This window comes from Leguminivora glycinivorella, chromosome 10 (assembly GCF_023078275.1).
Source record: "Leguminivora glycinivorella isolate SPB_JAAS2020 chromosome 10, LegGlyc_1.1, whole genome shotgun sequence".
NCBI classification, from domain to species: Eukaryota; Metazoa; Arthropoda; class Insecta; order Lepidoptera; family Tortricidae; genus Leguminivora; species Leguminivora glycinivorella.
In genome coordinates this window covers 12,051,770-12,075,677 of record NC_062980.1, presented here as the reverse complement: position 1 = coordinate 12,075,677, position 23,908 = coordinate 12,051,770, and the positions used below count along the sequence as shown (strand labels likewise).

Here is a 23,908-nt window from a genome sequence, read left to right as displayed (position 1 = left end):
ATTTTTTACCCGACTACGGCAACGCAAAAGGAGGGTTATAATTTTGACCGGTATGTATGTATATATATATGTATGTATGTATGTTCATCTGTTCCCTCATAACTTCTAATTTTCTATTAAAATGAGAGAAATATCCAGCAAATACCTGAATTGAATTGAAATAGTAGATTCCATTTTAAAATATAGACAGCCAAGTCAATCTTGTCATTAAAAAGGCGAAGAAAGTTGAAAAATGTGGCGAAAGTTTATCGTCCAATAAAAAATTTGAATTTCGCGACTTTTTTAGTGGCAAGATTTGCTTGACCGTCTTTTTGAAGCAATTGATTGGCTATTCTACAACTTATACATAACTTAAGGTGGTTTTCCACCGGCAGAGCGTGAATGGGCAGAGCGGAGGGAATTGAGATCGCCCGCGGACCCTTTTCCACTAAAAATTGCCATTAATAGCCATCGCGGGCCTGCGCGAGCTCGAGCGAGCCCGCGCGTGCCTGCTGGTGCCTGCCGTAGATTGTAAGTTTCATACGATACTCTATGTCGAAAGCAATAAGGTACATTTTTACAGTAACAAATATTTCAATTCAAGTCTCGCACATCCTCTTCAATCCGCGCCTCGCGATGTCGTGAGCGTCAGGACCCCTGGACCACTACAGATATTTGATGTTTAGTACATACTAAAATTTAGTACCTATTTGATACTATTTGGTACCTGAGTACATATATTTGGTACCTCCACTGATATCGAAAAATCGAGCGAATAAAGTGGCCAGACATTCGGACGTCAGGATGTCTGGACCATTTTTGGTTTACATAGTTCTAGACAACACTACTAATTGATATCTTAGTCAATATTTACTACCTATTTGGTACCTGTCAAATGCATGTCAATATATTTTTTTCAAATTTTTTTGGCGTACCAGAAAAAAGTTATGATGGAATTTAAAGTTGTGAGCCCAGCCGTGGCGTTGAAGTATGTAGCGCCTGTCAAAAGAATAGAGGCAAATCCGCCTGCCCTCCTGCGCGTCAACATAAATAGGAAATGAAAATCAAAGAGTAGTATAATAATTAAAATCGCTTGAGGGCTACACAAGTGAATATTTTTGTTGTTAGTGGCAGATTCTCAGTTATAATATTATAAATACGGAACCCTAAAAATGATGATCTATAAACATTATTTTATAAGTGCAAGAAGAGAGATGCAAAAATATTAACAGGTAATTAAATTCTGTGGCTGTTGGAACGCAGCTTTTGTTAAGCCATTAAAAAAAAACCAAATGAACTGTCAGATTGGATAAGTATGTGTTGGGATGGGAAGGTCAATCACAAGTTTTTTGAGTTGAGTGATTCATTATCGATGGATTCAATTATTTTATTTCCTGTAACATCAAATTTCAATACAATAACATACAGTGCCATTTAAGACAGTCAAGTGTTAAACCAGTATGATAATAACAATGTTGTTTTACACGAGTAGGGGCTACAAGTGATTTGTTCAATGGAACGAATATTGTAAATTTGTGTTTGTGTATGGAAAGTGCCTTTCTGTACAATGCCTTTCGACTTTTTGTGTTGCGTGAGGCCGGGGGTGGAGGATGTGTGCGAGTTAGACTATTCCCACCAGTCCTTGACGGACGTTCCCACGGAAGTGTTCGTCTATGAAAGGACGCTCGAGACTCTACTGTGCAACAGTAACCGAATCAGTGAGTTGCCGCGCCAACTGTTCATGTGCCATGGCCTGAAGCACCTGGACCTCAGTGACAACGAGCTCCAGGCCATCCCCACGGCCATCTCGTCCCTGGTCAACCTCCACCACTTCAACATCAGCCGCAACACGCTCGCCTCGTTACCTGACACCATGAAAGCCCTGAAGTATTTAACATTCTTAGATTTATGTGTTAATCCTTTGGAAAAACTTCCCGATGCCATCACAAATCTGATTGCCTTGCAAGAATTATATCTAAATGATACCTACCTTGAATACCTACCAGGTAATTTTGGACGACTTGCTAATTTACGTATACTTGAGTTACGAGATAATTACTTAATGATTTTACCGAAATCTCTTTCTCGCTCAACAGAACTTCTTAGACTTGATTTAGGTCAGAATGAATTCCAACAATTTCCTGAAGTGATTGGAAGATTTATAAAGCTGAGAGAACTATGGATTGATAACAACAGTCTGACAAGTATACCCAGTGTGATCAAACCTTTGGAGAACTTGATACATTTGGAAGCGAGCAATAATATGATTGAGGAGCTTCCTGTTGAAATTGGTTACTGTTCAAAATTAGTAGACATCAGTTTATCAGCAAATGCTCTCACTCAGCTCCCAGACAGCATCGGACAACTTGGCAACCTGACAACACTAAAGTTGGATAATAATAGGCTGTATTCTATTCCAGAGAGTATAGGGCAGCTCACAAATCTAGAGGAGCTAATGCTCATGTGCAATTACATAGATAAAATCCCGTCTTCTATTGGTCTGCTCAGAAAGTTACAATATTTCAATATTGATGATAATATGATTAGAGCAATACCCCCTGAGATAGGAAGTTGTTCTAAGTTATCAGTATTGTCACTACGAGCGAATAAATTGACAAAGGTGCCATCGGAAATTGGGCACCTTTCTTCCTTAAAAGTACTAAACTTAGTGAGAAACTCGCTGAGCAGCCTTCCTCAGTCCTTACTGAATTGTGATAATCTTGTTGCCCTTTGGCTGTCTGAGAATCAAAGCAAACCTCTTGTGCCTATGCATTCTGAAGTGGATCCCCATACCTATGAGCAAGTCCTCACTTGTTTCCTCTTTCCCCAAGTGCCTTTGACCCCCATTGAAAACAAGTTGGAGAATGACAAATCTGAAAGTGCTGATGTTCAGCCTTCTGCACGCCATATTAGTTTTGTAGACATGAAAGTAGCACCTAAGATACCTGAAAAGCCGGGTCAGTTAAGAAGGGCTCCGACACCCTACCCAAAAGAGTTAAGGGCTCTGGCTAAGCATGCCAGAAATATTCACAAAGATGGTACACAAGATGTGTCCCCTCCAATGCAAAATGCTGTATTAATCAAAGCTGCTAAAATAACACCTACACTACAGCAGAGATTTGCATCAGATAACAAGAAAGAAATTGATGATGGAAATATAAATAAGGATAATACAGATGGCACTTCTGATCCTATGAAGGTTTCTGTCTATGATAATGTTACACCGGATAACGCATATGACAGGCCTTTAGATCTAGAGAAGACCTATAAAAGTGTAGATCATGCATTGTATCCCGACAACAATGATGATGACAATAACGATTTTTCATCTGGTAACCATTATAACATGTCACAAAAATCACATTATGGAAACCAACATAATACTGAAATTTATTCTTCTAGACAGGAACTTGATAGGAATAATGTTCCTGTACCACAAAATGTATATGCCCATCCGGAACCTAAGAATTATCATAACAGCAATGAAAATAATTACCAAAGTAATTTTAATAGAGTGCACAGTCAATTACAAAGATTAAGTTTAACCTCTCAAGATAGGCGTTCAAATAATGAAACCATAATATCAACACATTATGATGACAATACATACAACCACAGACCTGTAATTGATAATGCTAAAAATTTTGAGCCCATTTACCATAAAAGAGAACATCCTATAACAAAAGGAAATCATCATGAAAGAATTTATGAAACTGAGAGCTATGGTTATGCTAATGACAAAAACTTCAGCCAAAGCAATTACGACTGTTACAGCTATCACCCTCATGGCAACGCGCCAAATCCGCGAGTACACACTATTAGCCAGGTTGTCAGCTCAACAACTATGCCTAATTTGAGTAACTACAGCAGCGCCTATCCGGGCCCCACTGTCGAAAGCCATCATTATTCTACATCATCTCCCAATGCCAATATTTATGGAATGTCAACCTCGAGTCCCACTTACGTCCCTACGCAGTCGCCAGAATTGTATTCGCCGACAGGGCATACAAATACTACTAATCCATACAGGATGACCAACACGCCCCTTATATCGGACGACGGTAGTTACAATCACGTACACGCTCCTTCTACGCCTAACATGTATGATTTGTATGACGCTATTCCAAGTCCTTCAATGGGAGCTCCGTCAAACCCGCCGAGTGTAATAAGTCATCGCCACAGTCCAAGCAGTGCCATGTCTGAGCCGGTGTACGGCAGAGGCCAGCCTCCGCCTTACCATATAGTAGCTCCATACACGAAACACGCTCAATATTTCAATGGAACGGGTGGATAGTGTTTAATGAAAGGAAAACAGAAGATCTTACACAAACCCTGCCCTTATCATCAACAATGAACAAGCGGCATGTGTTAGTGGTCCGATGTCTGTTTTCTAGACGTGCAATTTAAATGTGATACCTTCATATGTTGAAGTTGAAAAGGAAATACTGAGGTGCTACAAGATGGATGTTATTGTTGGAAAGTGTCCAAAGGGATATTTTTATGACTGGTTCTTTAGTGCGATATAAGTGCTTCATACATTTATCATGAGCAGTGCCCGGAAACAAAAACCAACCGTTACGTATTTCGGTAGTGAAAACCCGTAGTTAGAAAACTACAACTTTTTTTTAAGTATACGCATTTAAGCAGCCTAGAGTACCAAGGCTGACCTTCGAGCACTGCTCAAATTTATCATCATGATTAAAAGTCATAAAGTTGTGGCAGCTGGCGTAGCTATTGTCAATCGATGCCAAAGTAGTGACTACAGCTACAGTAGAGTAATTACTTAATTAAATTGAGTAGGATTTATGGCATATGTGTGTATATGGCAAACTGTAAAAACGAGCACTCTAGGTGAAAGCGTAGGTACTGGTTTAGTACATTGGGTAACAACTATGTTGTTTCATTATACTGTTATGAATATGATGTAATTGTTAAATTAATAATTAAATCGATAAATAAAGCCTGCACAGAAAGTCGTGAAGCTCAGTTATATGTCAGCGTATCGTACATATACATACCTATTTATTTCTACTTACTGACAGCAGATAGTTAATTGCAATGCAATCTAACGCTTAATAACTTATAATCTATAAAGTTACAACCTTTAAAAGTTTAACTTTTATAATTTATATGCCGTGCATTGTTTTGTATTATATGATTCATATGCCAGTAGGTATTTACTTCAGTAAGAAATGCCTAAAAAAACAAATTCACATAGTTCAATTGTTTGAGTTTAATAATAATTTGGTAATTGTCTTTCATTCTGTAATAAATTGGCTGACAGTCCGTCCGCTTCCCGAAATTGGGCGAGTGCATAAACTTTTTATAAAAAAGTATTCTGAGCAGGCATTTCATATTTACATTTTATCTATTACAATGTTGAAATGAAGGCTTGCACTAAACATTTTAAAAATATTTTTGTAAAAACTGTCTCATGTGATATTGATGTTTGTATTGTATATAAAACTAACTTCAAATATATATTTAATTTTTACTGTGTATTGGAACTAACTCTTTGCATTTCATTACTATTTTTCTGTATGTATATTTTATAAGTATTAAAAAGTTTTGCCGGGTGGCGCGTGGCGTATCAGGCTCGCAAATATCTTGGACAGGGGTTAGAAAACAGCAGGCGTTTTAGTTTAATCAAAATAAATTTCGATTTGACAGAGACGTGACATGAAAGTTCCTTAATATATGTCTTTTATAAAAGACAACTGCGGCCATGAAATGAACACGATAAACGCGCATTTAAAGATGACAACTTTTACAGGGCCTAGGTATATTTGTATTTATAAAACGCTCGCATTTTTTTAATTTTTTTCATAATAAAATGTTAAAGGTGCAATTCCCGAAAAGTTTGTACATTTGGACCGCGTCTCCGATTTTGATAAAAAATGGTAGGCTGATAGAGTCCGTGATGCTGAGCAAGATCACTAGATTTCCCAAAATGTCCTATGTAGTTTGTATGAAACCTTCCTTTTTTAGGGTTCCGTAGTCAACTAGGAACCCTTATAGTTTCGCCATGTCTGTCTGTCCGTCCGTCCGTCCGTCCGTCCGTCCGTCCGTCCGTCCGTCCGTCCGTCCGTCCGTCCGCGGATAATCTCAGTAACCGTTTACCAATATGTATATCAATCACGCCAACAAAGTGCAAAAATAAAAAGTGGAAAAAAATGTTTCGTTAGGGCACCCCCCTACATGTAAAGTGGGGGCTGATATTTTTTTTCATTCCAACCCCAACGTGTGATATATCGTTGGATAGGTATTAAAAAATGAATAAGGGTTTACTTATATCGTTTTTTGATAATATTAATAGTTTCGGAAATAATCGCTCCTAAAGGAAAAAAAAGTGCGTCCCCCCCCCTCTAACTTTTGAACCATATGTTTAAAAAATATGAAAAAAATCACAAAAGTAGAACTTTATGAATACTTTCTAGGAAAATTGTTTTGAACTTGATAGGTTCAGTAGTTTTTGAGAAAAATACGGAAAACTACGGAACCCTACACTGAGCGTTTTGGCCGGTTTTTGTTACCAGATTTCTATACATTTTCGGTAACAAAAAAGGAAAGTTTCATACAATCAACTTAGGATATTTTGGGAAACCTAGTGGATCTTGCTCAGCATCATGGACTATCAGCCTACCAATTTTTATCCAAATCGGAGATTTGATCCAAATGTACAAACTTATCGGGAATTGCTGAACTACTACTAATGTAAGAGAGATGCAGCCTAACCTTGTTTGTAGTATTGGTTAGTTTGGGAAACCCCTTATAATTCAAATTGGCCGCTAGATCCCAATAATGATTTCCAAAACTTCATAATTAATTTACTAATCATATTTACGTATCGTATTTATTTAAAAATATAAATGAACAATTTTCCTTCTCACATTAGATAAAGCAGTAAGAGATGTTTATAATACCTATGTAAAATAAAGTTTCCCGATTTTAAATTGTTTTGCTAGTAAGTGACGTGTACTATTTTATTTTTTGAATTTAACTGCCGAAGAATTTATTTTAACAAGCAATTAAGTATTAAGCCTGATTTATCACAATTAGATAAACTTTATTTTTGTATGTTTATTTTTAAATGTAATGCGTTGTAAATATAAATTTTATTATTTTTATGAGATGGCGTCGCAATAATTACTTGAGTATTTTTGTGCCATTGTATATTTAACGCACCTAATTGATCTTTTGTATCAGACCTAGGACAATAAAAACTTATGTTTTATGATTCCTGGGAGGTAGTCTAAAGAAGTACTTATATTTGAAGTGAAGATATGGCTCCAACATACATGCATTAAAAAACATACGTAAATAGTTTAAACGATTAAAGTATAATATGAAAGTATTAATCAACTTTAAAATATTCTAGTCAATATGCAATTAAGTTAAACAGGTTTTGGTACATAAAGCTCTAATCGAAATTAAAACATTGGGACCATTATTAAGAGCGTCAAAATTATTCTACGTTCTTGTTGTAATGTAAATAATCGTGTATACTTACCTACTTAGAATATTTGACATGTCCTCAGTCACTGGTACTATAAAATTTTGCCTGATATGTTGCAGTTTTAAAAGGTTAAAACCGAAAATGTATAACTGAAAAACCTAATTTGTGGTGTAACCACAATCGTGATTAAGAAGTATGTAAGTGATAGTAGAACTTTATAAATATGGTAGTAAACTGGCAATTGTTGAGACCTATTAGAATTTTAGGACCAACGTAACGTAATATACACCTGTAAGCAGAGTAGCATACTAGCATATAATATATACTTTATTTTAATTCAAATACCTGTATTGCAGGTGCGTATTTCTAATTCCTTATATTAAAATCCATGAACCTTTTAAAATTTAAAGAACGCATATATTATGGGTTTTATAAAACTGATCGTAGTTACAGTATTTTATTACGCCTACCAATCCTATCATATAATTTTCAGACCGCAGGTTATTGTTACACTTGAGATACATTTGTACCGACATGGTTTAATTAAAAACTGGTTTCAAATATAAATGTACATAACAGAGGTTAATAGTGTTAATACGCGTAGTTTATGTTTGCATATTTTGAAAATGCCCATCGCTTAAAAAACCTTTATTTTTATAAAATGATTTCGAAGTACCTGCTTTTAAATAATTCAAATACATACATTAAAGAAAGTTAGTTAAAATTATATATAAATATACCTTTTTTTAATGTCCTCGTATTTAATACAACTAAAAATCCGATCCAACTTTTTAACTTCTTTACTCGCGATTTCTCAATTCCTTATGTTTTAATATAACTATTTTCAAAATTTAATATTTAATTATTGTTTAGTCTGCCTATGGATGTTATACAGTCTGTAAACGTATTTAAAGAGCACATACCTTTACATACCTTCGATTTTGCACAAAATACGGTGTACTTTAAACTCAATTAAACGCATAATTTATTCCAATTTACAGGTCATCATAATTACAATAAATAATAAAACTTCTTGTACCATTTATTACTTTTCTAAAGCACAAAGTATATAGGTCAAAAGTAAATTTAACTGAAATAATAATTAATAAATACATATAGTTACTCCCATACAGAATAGTTGAACTTGTATTATTTTGAGCATATTTGTCTGCGTGAAAATGAGATATTTATTTAAGTATCATTCTGTTTACCAACGTATGTAACATATTGATACATGGGTACATGTAGACATCTAATCTATCATATATCGTATTATAGGTTACGGGTGACAATTTACAAAACTTAATTCAAAAACATTCTGCATAATTTACTAATTCTGAATATTATAATACAAAACGCTACATTCTGAAGACTGAAGCCTAAGACATATCATTATTTTGTTGTTTTATATTAAATAATTATGTAACTCTATAAAATTTAGTCTGTACTTAATTATCTGGTAATTTCCATGGGGCAAATTTATATATCTGCATTTAAAATGTGTCTAATTCAACAAAACGATATAATTCTGAATAAAAACAGTTTTTTAACCGTAAATATGTCAAGCGATTTTCGATTTAAGCTCCACTAATCCACTTTAATAATACAATATTCACAATCTATACCAACCAGCGTTCTTAAGATTATACTTAATTTTTACTTCACGTATAATGCTATCTAATGTTGTAGTTTTTCATAAATACTTCTTTTGCGCAGTAAGTATCAGCTCTTATCAGTTGTGTATTCAAACAAATTCACTTAAAATCCTTACAGACTATTTCTAGATACTCGAGTATAAAATGTTAAAATATTTAAGTTACGATAAGAGTACGTCTAAAGGATGAAAGAGTTTTCAAACGTTATACACAATGTTATTTTTAATTTATTATTTTTAAATTGAATATGTTAGCACAATGTTGTATTAAGCCGTAATGAAAGTTGTTGAATTTGTCCTATTATTAGGTGCAACAAGGGACAAATATAAGCTATATGTATATCTGATTAAGATCACACTCAATGTGTTATTGTTATTTAGAGTACAATTTTCATAACTCATCAGCTCACATTAATAGAAAGTAAGGGTGTTTAACTCTTCACTGAACTCGTGTTGGATGAGAACTATCCGTGAATTGTAGATATGATTGGTGTTTTTAAGAACTGGAAAATTAAATGATACAAGGCACAAACTAGTAAATATTGTTATTGTTAAGGAGATATTTGTACAAAGTAAATAAATATAGAGATTAAAACTCATGTAGTTTTCAGTTGGAAGTTTATATGTTTACTTTTTATGTGTCGTATTTACCAAATTAAATTCAGAATATTTTAATTATAATGACAGAACTAGAATTTGGTCTAAAATAATAAAATAACTAATTTTATTTGAATAACATCTATCTAGAGAATTAAATAAACCAATGACGATGTAAAGGACCTTAGCATAATGTCTCATCATCATATGCAAAAAGCCCATGGCGCTGACATATTATGAATTATAACTAATGAACGACACATACATTAATGTAACGTACATTATAATGGTAAATGTAGGTAAGGGTTCTTAATGGTAACTTAGTAAACAACTACTGAGACTAGAAAATGAAACATGGTACATGAATTACATGATACATACGCAATCAGTAACAAGTACCATTTTGAAATGAGACAACATTACTTGTTTAATGTACCTCAGTATAGAGAATGTATAGTGATTTATGAGGTTATGAAAGATTTTATTTACTGTGCCATAGATTTAATAAGAGTACTCAATATGTTAAATAGAAAAGATCTATTTCGATGACTAATAAAATAATACTATTTGTAAACTAAATAGGTACCATTATAGTTTATCTAAAAGTTCATGGTTTCAAAAGTTGGTGGCTAAATACAATATTAAACTTTTTTTTATGTGTCTACGTAATATTTCGTTCCTCAATAATGAGTAACAGGATGAAAAGAAGATGTTCTATATTTTATAGTACAATTTACCCATTTTTTAATAAGTGAATCGGACTGTTGTTCTGTCAAGGTGAAATTCTTTTTTTATTGAGTTATTTGGTTGTAGCCTAATGATATAGGCCTCGTCTAATTTTCACAAGACGTAGTTAGAGTATCATCTCGCGACATGTCAGCGTTCTCGCTTAGGAGGACGTGTTAACGATCAGGATGGCCGTGCCGCGGATCCGATTAATTGTCAGGTTGATAGTGCCCTGCAAAATATATGCGGAACCTAGCAGTGTTATAAAAAGGTACTGAAATGATTTTTTACTTACACGATTTGATAATGATAAACCTGAAAAAGAAATAAACCTTCATAAAATATCTTTTAATGTTTTCTATTATTGCTCTATATGTAATTTTTGTACTTTCTTAGGATCAAAACTTATGATGATAATATTTGATAATTTAATAAATGTATTGTTCGTATTTTGGAAATAATTGAAAACATAAAAATTAAGTAATCAAAGAATTTCTTGAACCCAAAAAGAGGGTTATACGGGTATTGTACAAATACATTGCATCTCAATTCGAATTATTATGTTAAAATATTGCTTAAAATAAAATATAGTTTTCTTAAATAATTTATAAAATAATAATTTGCGAAAATGATTTTATACAAAAGAGGAATATTAAAGTAATTTAGTTATAATATTATATACTTTAAAAAGTAATTGTAGATATTTTGTATTTTATTTGTATTTATCAAGTTTTTATTACGCTTTGTCTGCTATGTATGATTACTCAATGGTTAGTAGAGTATAGGGTTTAATAAAGAGTTTGAAACTGTATCCTTTTTTTATTTTTAACCCCCGATGCACAAACGACGGGGTGTTATAAGTTTGACGCGTCTGTCTCTCTGTCTGTGTGTGCGTGTGTCTGTCTGTGGCATCATAGCTTCCGAACGGATGAACCGATTTAGATTAAGTTTTTTTTTGTCCGAAAGCTGAGTTAGTCGGGAGTGTTCTTAGCCATGTTTCATGAAAATCGGTCTAATATATCGCGGTCGGGGGTTTTCAATATTTTAATTTTGTGGTTAAAGGTTATTCATTATATTCCTAGCTGTTTCCTAAATAAGCTAATTAGATTAAAGAGTTCCTGGGGCGTCGCGACGAACAGTTCGGGAAGCCCTGACCTAAGTCCTTATGTTGAACTACGCATTTTGTGTCATCCATTTAGCGTCAATCCAAATTTCGAGGTTTCCCCTCCCACCTTGTCACAATATTTGCAATAAGCTCCTTGCATCTTTTTTCATCTCGACAGAAATACAACTTTATTGCAGATAAAGCTTTAGGTATGGCAAACCACATACAATTTTAGTTCATACATGGTGTTAAATAAATATTATAGGACATTTTTACACAGATTGACTGAGGCCCACGGTAAGCTCAAGAAGGCTTGTGTTGTGGGTACTCAGACAACGATATATAATATATAAATACTTATAAACATAGAAAACATCCATGACTCGGGAACAAATATCTGTGCTACATTTTTGTCATAAAACATACTATGTATGAGTTATGAGCTTCAAAATGAGATTTTTAAAATATTTTTATTCACATATTTTCATTTACAGTTTTAATTTATCAGACTTATAATTTATATTAAAAGCATTTTAAATTATTTCCGTGTGTCAGAGAATGATATTACACCATTTTCATAGTTGGAACGATACACTAAAATCACATTTTATCTCATAGCAACCTATTCGTTCTCAATTTGAATAAACATTATGTGTACAATTACAAAGACTGACTTAAATTAATCTATTTTAGCCCAAAACACCATTTAAAACGTCAAATTTGGAAGAAAAATGAAAATACCCGCGTATTTACCCGCGGGTAGGTAAATATCGGGTATTTACCCGGTAAATACCCACCGTCGGGTATTTACCTGGGTAGTTACCCATCTCTATCTGTGCTCATCACACAAATAAATGCCCTTACCGGGATTCGAACCTGGGACCGCGGCGCAGCAGGCAGGGTCACTACCGACTGCGCCAGACCGGTCGTCAAACATGTACATGTGTATTGTGTATGTGTTACATCTTCGTGTTTGGATACTTAGGCTCTGCGAAGTTTCGGCATTCGCAGGCAAATGCCCACGCGTTTCCGCGGATCGCGTAGGAGTAGGCATCTTTACACCGACACTTATTGGCTAGGTAAATTTTGAACGAAAATGGATAAATCAATTGGTTCATATTTAGTTGGCTACACTTTTCCGACTATGCTTTCAACGATAGGTACAGGCAGATAACGGATTTTGAGGACTATTGGTTAGAAACTGAATAGAGGTAGACTGTCTGGTGCGAACTGCGAATATGAACTGACTGGTATTAGCCAGTTTAAAATTAAAATTAAAATAGCCTTTCTTACTGAGTTTTAAATTAAGTTTGAATTATCATTGTTGGCATTAAAGTTAAGTTTCGTATTTTGTTTTTAGTTTTATATCTGTTCTTTAGTTTTTAAATTAAGTCTCGTAGCTCAGTTTGCCTCCTGGCAAAGGCCTCCTCTAAATCCCTCCAGTGTGTCCTGTCCATGGTTGCTCTTCTCCAGAATGGTCCCGCTGTTAGTTTTATTTCATCTTCCCATCTACAGAGCTGTGGGCCTTTCTTACGGCTGCATCCTCTGGGGTACCAGTTAGTGATCTCTTTACTCCATTTTCCTTCTTTCGAGCGCATCATATGACCTGTCCATTTCCATTTTAGTTGATCTATTAGCCAGTTATTCGTTAATATGATACGTACACATCGTGTCTTGCTTCTTAATCAAGGCTGCATGATATAAGATCGTTCCATCCTTCGCCTACATAATGTGCAGCTAAACTATACCTACCCACGTAGTGTCATTATGCGTCCGTCTATTATATTCGTCTTTGATTTTCTTATTAACGGGCCAGTGGCTAAACAACATTAAAGCTACTTAAAAGCAGTTATGTGCAACAGGGTGGCTAGCCGAATGGCACAATCGCTCACGAAACGCTCACTCGTTTGGCGTCGGAGAAATGCCATTCGGCTACGGGGCCAGGTGAGTAGCACCGAACCTTTGGACATAATTCACAAAACATCGTATCTTGCCTTTAGCATGCCGCTTAGTGTACTTATTACCTATAATTTTAACTCCAAAATTCCTAGCAAGTATTACACAGTTGGGATCTAAGTTTCTGGTCTATCCCCTTGTACTTAACCAAGTTCAGTTCAGTATAAAAAGTTGTAAAAAAAACATCACTGTTTCACACTCTAATAGTTTACCCTATTTAACTAAGTAATTTACATCTACCTAAGTACCTATAGGTCACAGAAAACTTGGTCTGTGACCTAATCTAAGGACCCGGTTATGGAAGTTGGAGATGACGAAATTTGGAAATATTTAAACGTCATTTACTTAAAGTAAGTACGTATGATTATTTCAATGTTAGTTTTATGTCTATCCAGTCTATCGAACGAAATTCTGAAAAGCAAAACTAAGTATGCAAAATTAATTGAACGTTAATCTACTCTTAGATAGTTTGTATCAGCTTATCCTTGTGGTGCAATAAAAATATTTACTTACTTACTTATATTGTAAAATGAAATTGCAAACCTAAAAACCTGCGAATAAATCGGCAGACTAACGAGGTCGACGAAGCCAAAAGTTGTTTTGTTTTAATTTGCATTCAGAATAAAACTAGGTCTTCCGTAACTAACATGGAAGCTTCAGTTCATCTACTTTTCCAATTAACAAAGAATTTAATATGATGTGCGCTATTCCGCTGTACCTAAATTTTTCTGTTAGGGTAAACTCTTCAGTTATCGGCTATGAGCGTAATATCGACAAATAATTTACGTCTTTACAGCTTGGTGATACGAGTGATCGTATCAATAATTAGAGTGGCTACAACCTACAATGGAGCTGTTTACCCTACATAGGTACTTATTATGTAAACAAGGTTGTATATGAAGGATCGATTAGATGCGCGCGCTGCGCTCTTGGCTTCAGTCAGTTCCCGTTACAGCGAGCCTCGATAGCAAATACAGTCAGCTGGGGTTCAAATATAAGGTAAGTTTGGAATTTCTACGTCTTACTTAGGTATTTATAAACAACGATCAAGTACCTCATACACGTTGACCTCATACATTGACAAAATATTATACAGAAAACTGCTGTTGAAATCTAAGGTTGAAACCTATGTACAAATTATACTTACCTAAGTATTCAAATTTCAGTGACCTTTTATGAAAATTGTCTTCTCATTACTTCTTTTTCTCTGAAAAGTTATTTAAAATACCTTAATTCAACAATTAGTGACAAGTGAACACATTTTTTTATTGATTGTTGTATTTGCATAGGAGCCAAGATGCCGGGCGCCAGGCATAAAATACTGGGGCATGTTCTGTCGGGGTTCTGCCATAAGATGAACCGTCGCAAACCTCTGTATGGGGACGCAATGGATACTCCGCTCAACCGATGTTTGACCACCTTGGACATCACTTTGCTTGGTAAGAAAAAAGACCTTATATTACTTAAGTACAATGAAAATATGTAGGTGTAGGTTAACTTTACATTTATGTGTAGGTTATTTGAATAAGTGAGGTGTTCACTCAAGAATTGATGTCGTTTTTCCGGTGTTAAGAGTTTCCTATTGGATACGATAAACGCGCAATTTCACTCTGATTTTCCAATATTATCCTGATTTTTTTAAACTAAAGGGTAAAGGAAAAATTCAAAAACGTTTGTTTATTTTAAACTGTTTTATTTGTTAAAAAAATAATGTAGACCAATTGTAGAGTGAGTTAATAATATACCTATTACATATGGCGTCGATGGAGTACGGTGTCAACGGTGTCAACGAGAGTATGTCGCCGCGAGATTCACACGTCTTCTTCTAACTGTATTAATCATAAGGACGGGTAGTCTCGCGGCGAATACTCTCGCGGCAATCAGTAGTAGTAAGTAGGTTGGTGGATTAATTTAATTGTACCATGATTGATGGTGATTAGATTCCAGCGAAAGTAAAGAGTTAGTAATTTTCATAATGGCAAAGTTTCGCTAGGATGACCACGATAAGGCTGATAAGCTAATATGAGTACTGCGTTATCCATATTAGGTGATCGTATTAAACAGTTAATGTGATTTAAATCACATTATGGGTAAATACGTCACCCACTGATGCGGCCTGCCAAACACAGACCTCCTCTACTACGAGAGGGCCCAGACTATATTATCGATAATGCATTCATAATCTACTAATTACGACTAGTTCCACTACATGCTGACCTCTCTTTTGCTAAGCCGTGTTCTGTAGGTACACTCAACTTTACAAATGAATGCACCTAATCTATTTTCCAGGCGTCGGTCACATGGTGGGCGCCGGCATCTACGTCCTAACTGGCGCAGTCGCTAGGCACATGGCCGGTCCAGCCACGGCCCTCAGCTTCCTCCTGGCTGGAATAACCTCCACCCTCGCGGCCCTGTGTTATGCTGAATTCGGGACGAGGATACCGAGAGCTGGAAGTGCTTATGCGTATACTTACGTGAGCATTGGAGAGTTCTGGGCCTTTATTATTGGATGGAACATCGTTTTGGAGTATATGATTGGTAAGTATTTAAATTGAGATTGTACTGTACTATTGTTTATATCACATAATTAGCTACCAATCCTACCATTCCTGTGTTATCGGTATCGCCCAGTTTGGTTCTAGAATTTTACATCTAAAACGACGAAGGAACCAAGCCTCAAAGAGAGGAAATGTGGCTAAACTATGTTGTAAATTTGACTGCTGTAAACACCACTCCCAATTACAGAATTACCCCATGCATAAACTGTACTTATAATCGCTCATTGTTTAACACCCCACTATGAAGTTACAGATGCACTTATTACACGGCTCATTGATTATTAATGAACGATAAAGATCGCTCTGGTCCGGTCGTTTTGTAACTATAAATGGTCACGGTTTTAACAAATGTATTTATTTCCTCAAAAGACAATTAAATCATGGCTACCGCATTATTAATTATTAATTTATTTGGATCCTTTTTCCGGTGATGACGAATCCTTTTGTGGATTTCAGGTGCAGCTTCGGTCGCCAGGGCGTGGTCCGGTTATTTAGACGCCATGTTAAACGGAGCTCTAAGCAATGCCACCATATCCGTCACTGGAGAAATGCACGAGACTCTTCTCAGTCGATATCCAGACGTTTTAGCATTTTTAATATGCATCTTAGCCTCGCTCATTTTAGCGGTAGGCGTTAAAACCTCCGCTTACATCAACAACGGCCTCACTATTCTAAACCTTTTGGTCATCACACTGGTAATATCGCTAGGTTTCTACTACGCTGATACATCGAACTGGTCTGCTGCCAATGGCGGGTTTATGCCCTTCGGTTTTAGTGGGGTATTAGCTGGGGCAGCGACATGTTTCTACGCCTTTGTTGGCTTTGACAGCATCTCGGCGTCTAGCGAGGAAGCTAAAGATCCTCACGCTCAATTCCTATTGCGACAGTCCTTTCCATGGCCATTGTCGCTTTTGGATACATTCTTGTCGCTTTAGCTTTGACTCTTATGGTGCCATATACTAGTATTAATCCTGAAGCAGCACTGCCCTCCGCTTTAGGTGCAGTGCATGCCGATTGGGCTAAATATGCAGTTTCCGTTGGAGCAGTCTGCGGAATGACCACTACTCTTCTTGGATCTCTGTTCTCCCTGCCCCGTTGTTTATATGCCATGTCTACTGATGGCCTTCTATTTGGTTTCCTCAGCGACATTAGCAACAAGTCTCAGATCCCTATTGCGAACTTGATTATTTCTGGATTATCATCAGCGATCATTGCTCTATTGTTTGACTTGGAGAAGCTCGTAGAATTCATGTCAATCGGTACATTATTGGCGTACACAATCGTGAGCGCTGCAGTTATAATATTACGGTATCGGCCTGCTCCTACAGTTGACGATAAGAGTTTTGGAGTTCCACCGATAGATTCTCCTGGAGATCGTGAAGATAGTTCAGCAACTGGTACACCAGCGACTGATGGCGGATCTTCTTCTTCAGAGGTGAGAATCAGCTTATGTCTTCTGTGGTGAATTTTGTAGTAGGTAGGTACTAGGTATTCTATGGTACCAATTAATTGGACCCTTGATTTCAGATGTTCGAAGCTCTAACCGTCGGTCGTCTCCGCCCGCAATACGCCTGGCTTGAGCCACTCGTCGGCGGCCGAGCACCCGGGGCTGCCGTCTCTGGCTGTGTGTACACTTTGACTGCGGCTGCCGCCGCGTTATGTGCACATAACCATTTCGTGGCTGAACAGGCGGGCTTGTGGGCACTGCTGCCGGACCTTGTGCTGACTTCCATCATTATTGCATGTAAGCATTCTGCTGCTAAGAACCTACATAACCAGTGATTGGGGATTTAGATGCCACACCACGGGATATCAAGTAGAAACAGTGATATGGATATGCCGTCCGGCCCGTGATAATTTTTCTTATGTCTTAGTTTAAATGATCAGACGGATCGCCTGATGGTAAGCAACTACCGTAGCTCATAAACAATGAGGTTACAAAGTAACTGGTCGAAAAATAAACGCAATTCCCGTGTAGGTAATAATATTTATAATATAAACGATATTCAATAAGTAAGTTTAGCAAGTATTGGTTATGATATAGAGAAATAGAAATGATTTTGACGACCGGTCTGGCGCAGTCGGTAGTGACCCTGCCTGCCACGCCGCGGTCCCGGGTTCGAATCCCGGTAAGGGCATTTATTTGTGTGATGAGCACAGATATTTGTTCCTGAGTCATGGATGTTTTCTATGTATATAAGTATTTATATATTATATATATCGTTGTCTGAGTACCCACAACACAAGCCTTCTTTGAGCTTACCGTGGGACTCAAAGGCTTACCTTAAGCATTATATAAAAAAAAACAGCCCAATTATATAAAAATAATGAAATTGTACAGAAATGTAGGGATCAATTTACGTGTAATATAAAAAAAGTCAAACTTTCTTTGTCACTGAGAAAATGTGTTGATTTTGCACTAATCTATAATAAAGTGAATTTTTATACGCATATTTTATTGTAAGTGAGGCCTATTAGTACTAAACTAATTAAGAAAAATTCAGCAGTAATAACAATGATGGTTTGATGTCGCATTTAAAATATTGACCCGTAATAGCAAAAAAATGATAATATAAAGGTAGGTACTTACATAATATTATGATAAAAAAACTGTCCTTTTTCTGACCACAAAAAGCCTGGAATCCCGCGGCATATCCATACTAGCATAATGTTTGAGGTCATTCACCCCGTGTGGCATCCAAATCCCCGATCACTGCACATAACCCAGGCTTGAGTCACTTATTATCTGTGGTGAAGTGAAATAGGGAATGAAGTAATTTAGTCTGACGAAGATCTGAGAGGACAGTTTCTCTCTATAGTATGGATCTTAGTTTATTTTATTTATCGATCTCTTTGAAAAAATTTCATGCAGTCTTTGAAAAACATTGTATTTTCTCCAGGTATATTCATAATCTGGGCGCACCAGCAGTCTCCAGCGCGGCTTCCATTCAGAGTCCCATGGGTTCCACTACTTCCTGCCGCCTCCGTCATGCTCAACGTCGAGCTCATGGTGAATCTTAACGCGCTGACGTGGGCGCGGTTCGCTATATGGATCACTTTTGGTAAGTTCCTCATGTATATTCCATTCAGAGCCCATAGGTGCTGCTTCCGTCATCCGCAACGTGAAGTTCATGGTCAATTTCAATGCGCTAATTTTGGATATGCTCCTCCAGAGTCCAGACCTCATATACCTACCTACATTTGGTCAGAGTACCGTTTTTGCTGCTGCTATACGATGGCGCCTCCGTCATGCTCTCACGCAGTTCGCTATACCTATGGATACTTTCAGTAAGTTCTTCAAATACGAGTAGGTATATCAAGAGGGTCCTCCTAGATATCATCAATATCCATTTTATCTCTCGAAGTATATCCAATAGCAGCTGTTTTCATATGACATACGCTGCACAGAAATTAGAGAATCTAGTTCACAGGAAATACCAATGGATGTTACTTCCATTGATCTTAGATGTCTGCCTATAACCAGATAAAAGATTTAAAGTGCATTGATTCTTGCATCAATCATCTAATCATGTCACACATACTCCAGGTCTCCTCCTCTACTTCCTCTACGGCATCCACCACAGCAAGCTAGGCGAAGGCGTAGCCGGTCTCCTGTCCCGATCAGCCAGCGCCGGCCGCGGCTGGGGCGCCATCGAAAAGACTTCGCGGCGCATCGGACGCTTCGGAAAAGAAAAGAGTGACGATCGAAAACCGATCATAAGCGACGATGAACTCGCGCGGCGGGATCCGTGATTCTAAAGTTGTATGTGTTCTGAAGATTCCAATTTGAAAACGCACGTTAAACTTGTGGCTTGACATCCCTCGGGTAAGCACCTATTATTATTATTTTTTTCAATATCCATAATTGTTACGGTTCCTATTCAGATATGGATTCAGGGATACAGATAAGTCAAAAGGCCAAATTAGATATTTATTGAAAGAACACATGACATCAGCAAAAGACTATTGGTTTAAAAGTCTGCAACATATGACAATGATTTTGCCTTCAAATATACGTCAAGGTGCGTTTTCAATATGTAATGACTCTATCTAATAATTATTTACAGATCTGTGTTCAGCTCTATAAACTGTCGCTTAGTTTGTTCGTTTTAGTTAGTTACACGTAAGACACAATGTCGCCAGTGGTTGTGTTATAATTTGCTTGGCTATCCCAAGATGATTGGCACTTTTAAAAATATTACTTTGATATCTCTATAATCTGATTATAGAACATGACTACCGTTTTTAAATGTATCTACTTCTATTATTTATTACCTACTCATACGATTTGTTATGGATTCTTGAACTATTCGGACAACATAGGCACAAAATGATATTGCATTTAAAACTTTTATACTCCAATGGAAAAATGTTTCAAATAGTGATGACTTCAATTTTAGAAGTAGGTATAAAATGAGATGAAATTTTAATTGAAGGAGGTATCTTCGTCCACGGGATTAACTGATAAATTGTACCTACAAAGCCATAAGGTTCTCCCTAAGTCATTTAAAAGTCTTGCTGCTTTAGTGCAACACGCGAAAACTACATAAAGAATAAAATGTAATGTATTCAAGCGCCATATCATTGATAACATCTTCAGATGACTTATACGATGGCAGTCGCTGGTCCAAACTCTTTGGCATGTCTGGGAACGTAGCCGAATGGCACAAACGCTCACGAAACGAAACGCTCGTAGATATCTATCTCTATCGCTCTTGCATATTGGCGCGACAGAGCCAGACTATTACCTTTCACGGCGTTTCGTTTTCGTTTCGCGTCGCAAAAATGCCATTCGGCTACGGCACCTGTACTAGCGGGGGCAACGGATTTGTAGAAACAGTTCGTGTTACTAACTGACGATAACGTTATGCTAATGTTCATGTTAAATTAGCTTAAATCACAGTATAATAAAGAGTACTGTCGTACAGTATGGCCACACCCGCTCTCCGCTGAAAGTGCCGCCCACCCCCTCTCGGTTACCTGACAGTTACCGCTTGTCAAAAACGCGAATAGTCGACCTGTCATATTTCACTCATACAAGCATAGTACGCGTTCACCTACACGAGCTTAGACTGTGTGCTAGCAACGCGCCTCTTTCATATACTTGATCGCCAGTGTCCGAGGTGTGCTTAAATTAAACTTTAAATTAAGCTTAGGGTCAATTATTGTATGTAATGCCTACATAGTAATGTTGAGCAAATCGAACTTACTCGAAAATAACAATTAAAATTTTAAGCGATACAACTAAATCGCGCAATTGTTTTAAAAATCCATATTTATAAAGATACAATGCCAAAGACTATTATTGTACCTATTTATAGCACAAAGTAAAGTCAAAGTTCGATTGGAAGATGTTATTTTTAGTTATTCAAATATATGTAGATTACAATCGAAATTAAATTACTACAATGTTAGAAAATTTAGGTACATTTGTTTTTGTAACTTTTTTCAGAAGTCGATTAATTTACCAAACATAAATGTGAATAGTGAACTGTTAGTTAGTTGTGACGTAATTTTCTATTAGTGTTGCCAAAAATGTAATGATTATTTTATGAAACTGGGATACGAATATTATTAATGATCTTTTACGTTTGATCTTGTATAGGTACATAACCTTATTTTCATTTATGTAAATCTTCCAATGCACATGATGATAAAATACTTCACGAAGGATTGATTAAAACTGAGTGTTTTTACAGACTACTATGCATTTATTTAAATGATGTTTTACTATATTGCTTTGTGTACTTTTATGTGCTGTTAGTGTCCAGTATGAACATATCGTGTAGTGAAAAGGTCTTTATATATCATTTGAGTATTATGAGCAATTTGTGGCTGCTTTGTAAGGGCAATTCATAGTAATATGTTGGTTCATCATAGTATATTATGTGGCTTGAAGGAAATATATCAATTATTTAATGAAGTTCCAAATAGGAATGAAACACCGAACAAAACTATATTCTAAATAGCTTACCTATTGATAAAAATCGAATATATGTTAATTTTACGAAGTAGTATATAAGTACGTCCTTGTAGGTAAATATATTTGCAGATATATCTTTTATTAAATAAAATACCTAGACTATTAAATAGTGACACCAAATGTGATCTTTTAAAATTTCCAATTCTTTAAGATTTCTAAACAGAATGTTATTGTTTTTTGCATATGAGTTTATAGATTACCAAAAATGTTTATGAACTGCATATAGCATTGTTAATACTCTAACGACATATTTTAAGAAGTGTTGATGTGTACATAAAGAAATTATAAAAAATAAAGGATTTAATTTACCTCCTTATAAACTATATATATTAAAAGCCTTATTTGGGTGAAATTGAAACTTTTTGGATAGTTCTGAAAATAAACTCCATTGCGAGGGTTTAAGAATGATTTTCAAATATGTTAATTTTTAAGTATTTTAATGAAAACACATGTTTCACAAATATTATCTTAGTCATTTTATTCACTTTATAATAACTACAACTTTTTAATTATCACAAAGTTATTTACAATTAAATTCCACCAAACTTGTGGACATCTTATTGAGTCGCTGGAATGATTAGTATCTTTTGTAGGTACAGTAAAAACACAAAATAAAACTATTTTTAAAATATTCAACAGTAGTACTTAAGAATAACATAAGATATTTTTGTACACAAGAACCTGAGCATTTAAATGAAATCGCCGTTAAGTCATAAAATATACCTATTTGGGTTATAATATTAAATACTAAGGGATGATATTTAATAAAAATATATATCACAACCATAACCCAAATTTAAAAGATTTAAGGTGGATCATTATAAATTATTATATCTATGCGAAATAATAAATACACGAATAATAATACGAGGGCTGATTGGAAAGTTCGCGGCCTGACCATTAAAAAAAAAACTTAGTTCCTTTTTTCTGCCGTCATTTTGAACTGTCATTATTTAGTTGTCATCCCGCGAAATTTTAATTAAATGCAATATTTTAAAATAAGTTTTTCCTCTCATTTAAAAATACGTGTAAGCAGTTTTTTCACAATGGACAATTTGGAGCAACGTGATGTAATTAAATATCTTCATAAAAAAGGATTGACTGCGAAACAAATTTATGAAGATAAATCCAAGACCGACGGTTAAAAGTGAGAGAAATAGCCGACATCGTAGGCATCTCCTATGAAAAAACTCAAAACATTATAGTTAACGAATTAGGGTTTTCCAAGGTGTCGGCGAGATGGGTTCCAAAGCTCCTTTCAGTGGAACAAAAAATCACTCGTCTAACAATTTCACGCGACTGTCTAGACCTGTATGAAGCTGACCCTCAAGACTTTTTGGACAGATATGTTACTATGGATGAGACATGGGTCTACCACTATACGCCCGAGACTAAACAGCAATCAAAACAGTGGGTTCGTGCTGGATCTCCGCCACCCAAAAAGGCAAAGGCCATTTTGTCGGCAAATAAAGTTATGGCATCAGTGTTCTGGGACGCAAAGGGTGTAATAATGGTTGACTATCTCCAAAAAGGTACGACTATAAACTCGGACTATTATTGCGAACTTTTACGTCGATTACGTCGACTTTTACGTCGACTTTGAAAGTAAAAAGACCTGGAGTGCTGTGATTCATACTAAGCTTAGAATAAATTTAAAAGTGAGTTCCAATCACACCGAAGGCAAACAACTTCCATTTTTAAATTTGTTTTAACCCTAGTGAAATTAACTAATAAAAAGAAATAAATTACGTCAACATTATCTAATAAATACATGAAAATTAAATAATACATGATTTCAAGTAGTTTATGCGCTAAGACCTTTGCGCCAATATGAATAATGTACCTCGTAAATAATAGCCAGTTTAAATATTTTTTCACCACACCAACTGGTAAA

General features: G+C 35.8%; 2 protein-coding genes across 2 annotated transcripts; both read left to right on the top strand.

Moving 5' to 3' along the window:
- Window positions 1–1,318: 1,318 nt before the first annotated feature.
- LOC125230666 (leucine-rich repeat-containing protein 1-like) lies at window positions 1,319–5,850 on the top strand. The gene has a single exon (XM_048135900.1). It carries the CDS (start codon window positions 1,547–1,549, stop codon window positions 4,271–4,273), a length of 2,727 nt encoding a protein of 908 aa, XP_047991857.1. The 5' UTR covers window positions 1,319–1,546; the 3' UTR covers window positions 4,274–5,850.
- Window positions 5,851–14,344: 8,494 nt separating this feature from the next.
- On the top strand, window positions 14,345–21,053 carry LOC125230606 (cationic amino acid transporter 4). The gene is given in 8 exon segments (XM_048135818.1): window positions 14,345–14,472; window positions 14,763–14,912; window positions 15,763–16,011; window positions 16,488–16,895; window positions 16,898–17,466; window positions 17,559–17,775; window positions 18,932–19,093; window positions 19,579–21,053. Coding segments are annotated over 7 exon segments (1,953 nt in total). The 5' UTR covers window positions 14,345–14,472; window positions 14,763–14,770; the 3' UTR covers window positions 19,785–21,053.
- Window positions 21,054–23,908: the final 2,855 nt, after the last annotated feature.

What these genes read in the sequence shown, in the direction of transcription:
- LOC125230666 (XM_048135900.1), top strand. Translation starts at nt 1,547, where the DNA reads ATGCCTTTCGACTTTTTGTGTTGCGTGAGGCCGGGGGTGGAGGATGTG.